Source organism: Cylas formicarius, unplaced genomic scaffold, assembly GCF_029955315.1.
Source record: "Cylas formicarius isolate icCylForm1 unplaced genomic scaffold, icCylForm1.1 PGA_scaffold_10__41_contigs__length_53128322, whole genome shotgun sequence".
Classification (NCBI taxonomy): domain Eukaryota; kingdom Metazoa; phylum Arthropoda; class Insecta; order Coleoptera; family Brentidae; genus Cylas; species Cylas formicarius.
Window position 1 is genome coordinate 32,604,532 of NW_026844214.1, and position 11,553 is coordinate 32,616,084.

The 11,553-nt window shown below is 35.7% G+C and overlaps 1 protein-coding gene and 1 long non-coding RNA gene across 5 annotated transcripts; one reads left to right on the forward strand and one right to left on the reverse strand.

Moving 5' to 3' along the window:
- Window positions 1-785: 785 nt before the first annotated feature.
- Window positions 786-9,897, reverse strand: LOC132700624 (dosage compensation regulator). Of its 4 annotated transcripts, none has more exons than XM_060668062.1 (5): window positions 9,390-9,897; window positions 8,823-9,324; window positions 2,700-4,230; window positions 1,988-2,641; window positions 786-1,839 (listed from the first exon to the last, which is right to left on the reverse strand). In XM_060668062.1, the coding sequence occupies exons 1-5, from the start codon at window positions 9,466-9,468 to the stop codon at window positions 877-879; spliced, it is 3,729 nt and encodes a 1,242-aa protein (XP_060524045.1). In that variant the 5' UTR covers window positions 9,469-9,897; the 3' UTR covers window positions 786-876. The 4 variants fall into 4 exon arrangements, with proteins under 4 accessions (XP_060524045.1, XP_060524062.1, XP_060524054.1 ...); XM_060668079.1 differs by lacking the exon at window positions 9,390-9,897 and adding an exon at window positions 4,291-4,328 and having other exon boundaries at window positions 8,929-9,308; XM_060668071.1 differs by lacking the exon at window positions 9,390-9,897 and adding an exon at window positions 4,291-4,346 and having other exon boundaries at window positions 8,929-9,308.
- Window positions 9,898-10,440: 543 nt separating this feature from the next.
- Window positions 10,441-11,265, forward strand: LOC132707598 (uncharacterized). The gene is made up of 3 exons (XR_009619758.1): window positions 10,441-10,593; window positions 10,682-10,738; window positions 10,828-11,265. It is a non-coding gene; the product is annotated as an uncharacterized LOC132707598 (long non-coding RNA).
- Window positions 11,266-11,553: the final 288 nt, after the last annotated feature.

Consider the following 11,553-nt stretch of genomic DNA (forward strand, 5'->3'; position numbering starts at 1 on the left):
CCAACTTACTTTAAGTCAAAAAAGGGACCTAGCTAACTCAACTTGCCATTTGTTAGCGATATTTCATAAAAATGTTACATCATAAATTTTATCGGTGCACATTTATTTAATTTAATTATATTTTACGCGACCTCGACGACCTTTTATTATATTTATGCGGAAACAGAACAATGCAATTTCGCACAAAGTAGCTAACCTCGGGGTCACACTAGATGAATTTAAACATTACAACATCACATTAGCAAGTATGGAATATCAATGCTTTATTTACGTATAATGTTTTTATCGTTATCAGATACATTGTAAGTTAATAAAAATGTGTTTATTGAATTCGCGCATTTTAAACATATCGGATGTCAATACTACCTCGACGACCTTTTATTAGTTGAATTCTCTTATCGTCGCCGCCGCCGCGAAATCGTCGTCGGCTAGGCTCGGCTAGGCTCGACTAACGTAGCGCGCGGGGTTCGAGGTTCGAATCCCCCGACCGCGCGCGACACACCGGTCGCTTTTTTCACCTCGCGCAAAAATACGTCAAAACAAAAAGGCACTAACGCAAAAACTACCCCTAGCGGGGCGAAATTGCCAAAAAGGCACTAACGCGAAAACTACCCCCCCCCCCATTAAGGGTGACATCTGGCGATCGAAACCTGAGCTCTTAATGGGTGGCGACATCTCTCGTAGAATGGTCAAACTAATTTTTTTTTTTTCGGTTGCTTGGGAATCTGTAAATTTGCAATCACAAAATCTCCCCCGGGGGACGGGGGATGGTCAAGTCACGAATAATAACTACTAGGGTTGATGTTATGTATTTCATTTTAAAGTCAAAAATCTAAATGTCACATAAACTAACATACATAAATTTAAATTAAATAACTAATAATATCCACCCCTGAATCCACCACCTCTGCCTCTGTTTCCCCTAAAGCCTCGGCCCATTCCTCCTCTCCCACCAAAACCTCTTCCCTCATAACCACTACTTCTACTTCTTGGACCTCCAAAGTAACCACCTCGATCTCGGAATCCACTGCCACCTCCGTTACCGCCATCATACATCCCTCCCCGACTACCGCGAAACATTTTCGGAGGAGGGCCTGAAAATCCTAGTGAGTGGCCCCTTGGTGGACGTTTGCCCATCACCATGTTTTCCACAGCAGCCTTATCTCTTTGTATTCCAAAACTCCCTGCATGCAACTTGCATAATTCTTTTATAATGGCGACCACCTTTTTGTCTAATTCATTCATTTGCATGATTTGCTCAGGATCTTGTGATGCTCTGATTACAAGGCTTTCCAAGGCCGGTCGCAGGGCCACTAATTTTGACGCTACCAAGGGATCCATGTCCAAATTAATCCAATTGTCTAACCGGACCACTTCATCTACCCAATCTACCTTCCGGGAACCAAATAGCAACAAGTGAATAGGAGTGACCATTGACATCTGTTTACAAGAAACTGCTCTTGTACGAATTTTCTCACCAAACACAAAAAAGGGATATGGAAAATTTTGCACATAGTTACTGCAGTTGACAGAAGTTTTATGTATCAGCGCCGCTTTGCTTTCTGTCGTCAACACCTTCCTCTTTTCCTTATGAAAGCAGACATTTGGATAGAGTCCATAACACATAAGCGCCATAATCACATCTAGTTTGGGGTCTGGTCCAACTGTCTCCATTGGCAATGGCGCCATAGTTTCCTCTGGAAAACCACAATTGCTCAGTATTTGTTGAAGCTGGTGTTTGGCTTCCCAAGTGATCCGCATTGTGGGCAAACTGATTCCTTTATAGTCGCAGAAACGGACCTCTGCGTCCTCGCCGCCCTGTCTCGCCTGATCCCAGAGCTGAAATAGTATAAGCAGTCATGTGAACAACATACCTAACCAAACCATGTTGAAATGATTAAATTTTGTTTCTACAATAATAATTTTTGTTCACCTTGTTGTAAGTATTTTTTTTTTTTGAAAACTTGAAAATAAAATGATACCATACCTCAAATGCAGTCAGCATGGCAACATGGTCAGAATGCCGATCGCCAGAGAGAGCCTTTTGATGATAGCTGAGGCGTCTTTGACCCATATCCATGGTAAATATTTCAGGAAAGGTTGATGAATTGGCAGCCATAGTCGCCAACGGACCTCCACACATGAAAATACACCCAAGAATCATCATTTTTCCCAGACGAGGTTCAATTGGCATTTTGGCTATTATACGACCCAATGGTGTCATTTCATCATTTTTGTCCAAACATTTCATTTCGCGCAACAACACTTCAGCTTCGATAACCGCATCCAACGGGGGAGGTTCAATGGCTTTTGACAAGAAATGGCCTATCGAACCTAACCTTAAAAGTTTTATGCTAAGCGCTAGCTCATGCAATGGCGTCCGGAACATTTCTGGTGTCATATGTTCATCCAATTTTTCAAATCGAGATTTGGAGCATAAGTGAAAGCAAATGCCTGGTCTAACCCGCCCGGCGCGACCTTTCCTTTGTTCCAAGTTGGTTTTTGATGCCCACACAGTGGCATAACTAGTCATGTTATTATGGGAAGTAAACATTTTCATTTTTGCCTTACAACTATCAACAACAAATACAACATCGTCGATAGTTATAGAAGTTTCTGCTATATTGGTTGCAAGAATAACCTAAAACATACGGATAGTTACTCTAAGAGATATAAAAAAAAAATTATAAGAGATGAACCTTGGTAACACTAGGTGGGACAGGCAAGAAAACCTTTCTTTGATCTTCGCGTGGTATCTGAGAATGCAACGGTAGCACACAATATTTGGACCCTCCAAATACAGGATGCTGTTGTAGATGCTTCATCATCGCAAAAATGAGATTCCAACCAGGTAAGAACACCAGTACGGCACCGGGAATATCCTGACATTTAATATATTGAAGTATGGCCTCAAGAAGCTCAAAGCTAATTTCTTTCTCGCTGAGACGCGCCATCGAGTTCTTAGTTTGGATGCTGTAGTTGTTGGCAATGACCTTGTTTAAGTTTTCGTCACTATCCTCGCTGACTAATGTGTCTTCGTCGCCCTCGCCGTCGTCTTTTTTTCCACTTTTGCGTTTCTTTGTCTCCATTGAAGGCACAAAACCAGTCAACTCAATACAATCCTCAAGGAAATACTGCTTCACTGGAAACGCGCGTCCCTCAATTTCCAGCACCGGGCAGTTGTTAAAGTATTTGGAGAACAAAGTAGTGTCAATGGTGGCGGACATTAGAATAACCCTTAGGTCAGGATATGTGTGAATCATATCTCTCAAAACTACCATAATAAAGTCGCTGTTAACATCACGTTCGTGAATTTCGTCCACAATCACATGACTTACGCCCCTGAGGCCATTTTCTAGTTTTTTAAGCAGGACACCAACCGTGCAGAATAAAATTGATCCATAAGGTTTGGGTAATACTGACTCGAATCGGACAGAGTAACCAACAGATTGTCCTAATTCTTCGGCTCTTTCGTTGGCCACTCGCTCCGATACTGAAACAGCCGAAATACGACGCGGTTGTGTAACAACAATGCTGCAATATGCTCCCTGACCAGACATAATGTAATCCTCAAGGATGTATTGGCATACTTGGGTGGTCTTGCCACATCCTGTATTTCCTCTGATAATAACTACAGGATGTTCATTTATTGCTTCCATAAGTTTACCTTTCATGGCAAATACTGGTAAGCGCTGTCTATCAATGTTATTTTGCTGTAGTTTGGTATCACTGGTCTGCTTGAGCTTGGCCTCTTCAAGCAAATGTTCACTAATCTCATCTAATGTAGCAGTTGCCAAAAATCCTTCGTCAATATTACAGGCCGTCCAAGGATTCCAATTCTGCTGAGGCGGCGACCATGGAACTACTCCCGCTTCAGTAGGCTTGGAAGGGTGAAAATCATCCAAGACATGACTACTCAATAGGGAAACTGGCTGATCAGACTTCAAAGTTTTCACCTCTGTAGCATCAATGGATAATTCTTGTAAAATCTCATCGATTTGGTTTTCCAGTTGAGGTGACAGTTTTACTTGGAAAGGCGGCATTTCAGCTGCCGTTTTTTGCTTTTTTAATGTGCCGGAAAACGCTTCAATAACACCTAGATGGAACAGCTGTCTAACCACAGAAAGAGCGCAGCTCTTGCTTGCTGACTGTTTATTTGAACCTCCGTCACGCCCGTGTATTACTCGACCTAATTGCTTCACATAGAAGCTGATTTCTGCTACGAAAGTCCTAAATTCGAGAAATGTACAGTGTAGCCGGCAGGGAAGAAAACATTTTTGAAATACTCACTTTTGTGCGAAAGAAAATATTTTGCGTCGTCTCGGCCCCTGAGAGAAAAATAACAGCTAAAACCAAGAACTGTTAAAAACTTTTCGGCGAAAATATTGAGTGCAAAGGTCAAGGGTTTTTTTCTGACCATCACACACAATTTTCAGCACATGATGCCTTAAGAATGGTCATTATGTTCCCAAGTAAAATAACCACAATTTACACACGAATATATATATATATATATATATATATATATATATATATATATATATATATATATATATATATATATATATATATATATATATATATATATATATATATATATATTTCGATCTTTTTCACAATATTCTTATTTTGTATAGTGACATTTGACGTTGCGTTAATATATTACATATTTAAAGTAAATATAATTTGTCAGCAAATATTTTATGCGGATTGGAATAGCATGCAAAGCAGATACGGATAATTTTTATTATTATTATATATTGGATAATTTAATTTTGTTAGTTATTGATTTTTTTGTTTTTTTTGGATTTCTATATTTTCATAAAGTTCTCTTTTTTTGGTGTTAGGTTCTATTAATAGAAGTTTAACTTTTTGAAAATTAAATGTGTGTTTTATTTTTTTCGTCATATTTATGATTCTATTTTTTAAATACTGCCTTGTTTGTCCTATATACACATTGTGAATAGATATGTTTTTTGTAAATTATAACTTTTGTGTCGGATTTCAATTTTGTTCTTTGAAAATGGTCTGGAGTTTTTCTGATAACCCAGGTATATATGGTAGTGATATATATTTGCTATGAGGATTTTGATGTTGGCTTTGTTTACGTTATTATAAAATTTGTTGGTACGTTTACTAAAGATATTATTAATTAAGTTTTTGGAATAATTATTTTCTAGAAGTGTGCGTTAAGCTTTTTCAATTGGTCTATATTCTGCTTTGCATGCCATTCCAATCGGCATAAAATATTTGCTGACAAATTATGTTTTTCTACTCCCATCTGTAAAATGCCTAATTACACACCGATCTAGCGCGCGGGAAGCGCCACTTTACCACGTTAGTTTCGTTTCCCACGGATCCGAGCCACTTTGGACATTTCCGAGATTTAACCGCACCGGATTGGAAGGAATCGGATGTTTTCGGAGATATTTCTCACGCTTTGAATTTTGACGTTTGTCAATTCTGACAGTCATGTCAGTGAATGTATTCGTGTTGTTTGGCGAAAATGTACCCAAAAACTAACGGTCATAGAAAAAGTATAATATGTAACATATTCGGCAACTTTTTAAATCAGTCGTTTATTAAACACTCGCTCAGCTCGTGTCAAATGCCATCTACTTGTTGCCTAATATACTAACTAAATGTCATCAATTGTTATATATGTCACTTATACAAAATAAGAATATTTGGAAAAAGATATTTAAAGAAATTATGTTATTTGTTTTCGAGAGACCAAATACCCAAGAGAATTCTCAGAAAATATACACAAGACGGCTCAAGAAACTACATCTCATTCATGTCAATCAAGGAAACTAAAACAACCATTCTACTGCACAAATTAATCAAATACTATTTAATAATTTTCTTAGCATAAGAAAATTGTTAAATAAATAAATCAACACTCAACAGTTCTGGGTTGCGTTGAGCTTCCTCAGGGGTAAAATTAGTTAAGTCGCATAAAATTGGATATTTTCATTATTGAAATATCATTTTTATGCAAAATTTATTTTTGAGGAAAGTTTTTAATTATTTATTTTTTGTTATTCACACCGCTGAACAGAATTGTGAATATAATGTGAGTATAAAAGTACACTTGGAGGTATTTTTCTTATGTAGAAAGAACAAAATATTTTCCTTGCTTCGTGGCTAAATGCTATTAATTAACCAGTTATTACTTCTATTACCTAATTGACAAAGCAAACTAATCTGTAACAGCCAACGAGGAAATTATTTTTAATCTCCTGGCCTAATCTTCATATTCAGACTACTCTTGCTTCTGTCTATTAATTAATAGGTCACTACACAATTTTTTTTTATTTCGAAATATAAAATTATCAAATTTGTTCACTCTTGAAAAAACACAAATATTCAACAATAAATACCAAAGTAATTATACTTGTATGAGATGGCAATTTTCTTACTTTGATATTTTTAGTTAGGAAGAAGACATCAATATACTTTTCACTAACCCCACTAGGTACTACTTTTTTTTCTAAATTTTTGTTTTGCAATTATGCATATATAAGATGATGATGGAACAAGGAACGCTTTTCCATACAAGATCAAGTTTGTTAAAATCCGTTCAGTCGTTTAGCAGCTGTTTAATTAGAAAAAACCTTGAATCGCCATTTTACCATAATAAATAGGGGAAAAAATGTTATATAAAAATAATCAATAAACCTTGGCTTTAAAAGCAACATATTCTTTTGGGGATAATAAGTATGTTTAAACTTTAGTTCTATGAAATAAACATGCTTACGAAAATCGGCAAATTTGCTAAAAATGCGTTTTATTCCAAAGCATAAAGATTTTTCCACAAACTGAAATAAGGCAGAATATTTTTCATTACCATGGCACATCCCTGGTGCCAATGAGACATAAGGAACATTAAAGTGGGTATATGAAGAGCTTCTTGAGTTAGTGTATGTCACATTCTGTAGCTCCAATTATGCTTTACAACGCAAATTATCATGATCTATATCAAGAAATATATCAACTGGCATCGTTATTTATAATACATGTACTTAATTCAATGTACTTGATGCTGCATTATATTTAGCCTGAGAGTTTTTCTAAGAGAGTAAAACAATGTGAAAAACCATGAATGAAATGAATAAATAAATAAAAATAAATAAATCACTAGCATAATAATTATTTCCACAACTGTCCTTGGATTTTTCATTGTTTTGAAATGTATTTGCAGAAAAAAAGACTATTATACATAGGCGAGAGTGTTGTACCTCTGGACGCATGTACCTATGGACAAAGTATGTTTACAGTTATCTAATTGCCACTGTGCGGTCTATTAGATGGCCCAAGATGCAATATGGACTCACAAAGAAAGAAGTGTCGTTTTTGGCGTAGGAGACTACTCATAGACTTAGCTAAAGACAATTGTGTGGAATTATTAACGTTTCCACCACACACTCATAAATTACAACCATTAGATAGAACAGTGTTTGGTCCCTACAAAACTTATTATAACCAAGCCGTAAATGACTGGTTTTTGCAAAATCCAGGAAAACCACTCACCCTCTTTCAGATGGCCGCGATAGTTGGAAAAGCGTATTCAAAAGCATTTGTGCCTCAGAATATCATCAAAGAATTTGCAGTTACAGGGAATTCTCCATATAATAGGAGGATAGAGACAGGAAAAAACACTCATTTCGACATGGACACCAGAAAAAAATTTGATAGAAGTAAAAAGAAAAATACGTCCATTGGATGACAGCTCATCAGATGAAAGAGAATCCTTAACTCCGTCAGAAAGCGATGAAGAGAGACAAAGTGTGAAAGAAGACTCACCTGACATTCAGATGGAAATTTGTGTGTTGTGATTATGTCCTTGTTGAACTCTAAAGGAAAAAATTACGCGATACTTCATGCGGAAGTATTAGAAGTTTTGCCTGATTAGAAAAGGCAAATGGCACTGATAAGTTTCAACTGAGAATGTGGAACTTACAATTTAGGTTAGTAATACAAATTGTTATGAATGTTCATTTTTTGCAAATAATTTTTCTTCTGAAACTTGGTTTTAATTATTTAATCTATAATTTCCAATTAAAAGAGTATATATTTTTCATTTAGTCCCTCTTTAATGTTTGTCCAGAGGTACAAACATACCGTGCAGAGGTACGCTGCGTAGTTGTACCTATGAACATTTTACAGCACATGAAAAAATATGTAATTTTTCATTAATATAATATAGATAAATCTCAACAACTTAAAAATTAGACCGAAAAAGGTCGACAGTTTGAGCACTGTACAAGTTGTATCTCTACAGATAGTTTTTTGAATTTTATTTAACAATGTATAAATTTTGTCCAGTTCTTCCTCTACTGTATTTTGTATATATTTTTTAAGTCCGGAAAAAAGTTCTATCAAATGGATCCAAAATATGAGTGTTTCCATTTAAAAGTCATATGTCGAGATTAATTTTAAGTTTGCAATGATTATTTGTATGGTTTGGCGCTTTGCACTACCCTTTACATTCTCTTATGTTTTGTCATATTTGATAAAAATTGCCAAATCATAAACATTTTACTATTGCCTCGGCATGCACATGCCACTGACTGTTACAGATCTAATTGCCATGCTATGATTTCTAACTTTACTTATAAATGGATATTTACTTTCCACAATTGTTTATTTCTGTAAGTTGGTTAATAAATAAATAATTAGCATAGCAAATAGTGTCTAGTAATAAACTCTGTTACTGAGAAGTTAATCTTTCTGCTAAAAGTGTATACTTTTTATGCTATCTTTTTTATTACTGTATAAAAAACCTACTAATTTAATAAATAAGTCATACTACCACTAACCTGGCATGATCTGGACCAACTTGTGTGTACTTATAATCTGTATTGATCTTATTCAGCTGCATGAATTGATGAAGTTTTGATTTTGCATTCTCTACAGTCCAATTACCATGAATCTGAGCATTGACATCAAGGTCCTCTGCTTCTTCCATGTGTTTTTGCTCTTGTGCTCTATCCATGTAATGCCAGTTACTTCCTTCACCTGCATCCCTTGGTCTATACGCTTCTCCAAAATTAGCTGGTCCCATTCCCTCTCCAAAGACTGAATGTTGAGGTTTGTTGAAACTTGAATCCATTGAAGGCTCCCTGGTTGTTTGAATAGGTGCAGCATCCAAGTCGAGGGGAACATCATTCTGATTCACCAAACCTTGTCGTACCAAATAAGACACAAAATCTTTAGCAGCATTGCTTTGAGCATCTTTTTTATTTGTAGAATTGCCAGCCCCAACATAGTTGTAACCACTAATCCTGACTTCACATAGAAATCTCTGTCTATGTTTTGGACCTAAAATCAAAGGGAGAAATAGAAAGGATTGCGATAACCTTCTGGTGTGTCTTTTTGTAACTTACCAGTGGGTCGCACTTCAAAATTAGGCTCAACTTTATTTTTTTGACAATACTGATGCAAAAACGATTTGATGTCACTCATTTTTTCCTTGGGTTAAGACCACAAATAAGTAATTCGTTTTAGCAAGAGACAAGTTTTATTTTTTTTTTGCTTTAGCACCACTTATAGCAAATTGGAGAAACTCGCTAATTGGCTCTGAAGAAACCATACATATATCAAATTTTAAAACCTTTGCAAGTGATAAACCACCAAGCTATGATGTATATTCTTTAAGAGCTAGAACTTAGAAACCCTTATACGTCACATCTATGGCAACAGAGTTCGCCTTCAGCGGACGTAGCAAAGCGCTCCCGATATGTAGCGGTAGTGATTGCGATTGGGACTTGGGAGTAGACTTGTGTCAAACGCGATTGATCGGTCACTTTGATACTATCACTTCATGGGATCGAACGACCGAATCCCGCTTGTTCGTAACAATTCGAGCACCTTGTTCGCTCTCCCTACTGCCCTGACCATCTGAAGTGACCGAATATAGGATGACCGATCAACGGGCCGAATTCGCCGGAATACGATTCATTTGAATGATTTAAGATTTAAATGCATGACTGAGACAGGTCACGGAAAAGTTATAATAATTCTATAGTATTGAGTTGCGACATTAATCTGTAGATTTGCTGATGTGTTGAATTGAATATTGAATGAAATATCTATTTCCACACAGATATTTAATTTAAACAAATTAATACGTAGCAACTATTTTGGTAAAATCATGATTCAATAAAAGCAGAACACAGCTAAATATTATACTAACTAGAACAGAAAGCATAACATATAGAGACAACAATAATTCAAATTCAAATGAATCTGAATCGGTAGTTCGGACTGTTCGGATATGTTGGCATCAAAAAGTATTGATATGAACGATTGATTGAAATGATTCAGTCCTTTTCGAAATCGGTAACTGATTGATTCGGTTTTCGTAAAATGAACGTTTGACACAACACTACTTGGGAGCGTATTGGACATTTGTTTTTACCATGCCGCAGCGGAAACATCTGGTGGCACATGCGCTACAAATCCAATTTGGGTGGACGCCATTTTTAGTAGCGAGTATATTTTGTGCTAGGTAGAGGTAGCGTAGTGATCGGTATTGGCAGAATTTAGTCTTGAAAGAGGAATTTGGTAAGGGTGTATTGGACAGTTATGGTGAGTACGAAATTCCAACATAATAAATATATTTTATTTGTTATTAGTTATATTATTATTAGTATTTACAAAAAAAAATATTTTTCAGGCTCCCAACGGGAAAGTTTTGTCGAAAACCCCTCTAGTTTTCGAAGATCGTATCAAGGTATGTCTTTTTTTCAAACAAACGGTAATCTTTTTGAAACGCAAATTACACTCACATGAAATAGAGATGCAATTTTAAGTTATTTGCAGAATGTGTTTTCACTAAACTGAGGAAATGTTGGACAGGATATGGAAAGACCTGAAAAAAATCTACACAGGCATCAAAAACAATATAGGGAAGACTAGAACGGGTAGAATTTACTAGGAATATTATCACTAGATTGATGGAATACATAGGGAGGACAAAACAGTTAACCTCCCGAACCTAATACCTCTACAACAGTTCCTGGCAGATCTTCAATCTTCTAATCTTCAGTGGTAGTGAAAACAACATTACAAGTTATAAAGAAGCCTCGCAGAGAATAACCAGCAGTAATCAGTTTTTAAAAAGAATATAAGGCACAGTAACATATTGTCAACAAGTGCTTCTGATTTAAATTTTGTTTAGAATTTACAGTTAATGAAATTTTTGCTTTAGTTATTCTACTAATAATTAAAAATAGATTAATGTATTGTAAATGAACATTTATATATATATATATATATATATATATATATATATATATATATATATATATATATATATATATATATATATATATATATATATATATATATATATATATATATATATATATATATATATATATATATATATATATATATTCTCACGTATTGATTCACGGATGGAAAAATGTGATGACACTATATTCCGGGATATCATCCGTTCGCTCGTTGAACTCCGACTGGAATCCTGCATCCGACTGGAATCCTGCAGACGTTTCGCCAAAATCTCACTTGGCATCTTCAATGCTC

Bases quoted from the DNA above. Each gene is read 5' to 3' on its own strand.
- LOC132700624 (XM_060668062.1), bottom strand. From the start codon at position 9,468: ATGAGTGACATCAAATCGTTTTTGCATCAGTATTGTCAAAAAAATAAA. The intron at 4,231-8,822 runs GTTAGTGGTAGT...TCTCGAATTTAG, and splicing joins GTTGGTCCAGATCATGCCAG to GACTTTCGTAGCAGAAATCA. The intron at 2,642-2,699 runs GTTCATCTCTTA...CGTATGTTTTAG, and splicing joins TCCCACCTAGTGTTACCAAG to GTTATTCTTGCAACCAATAT.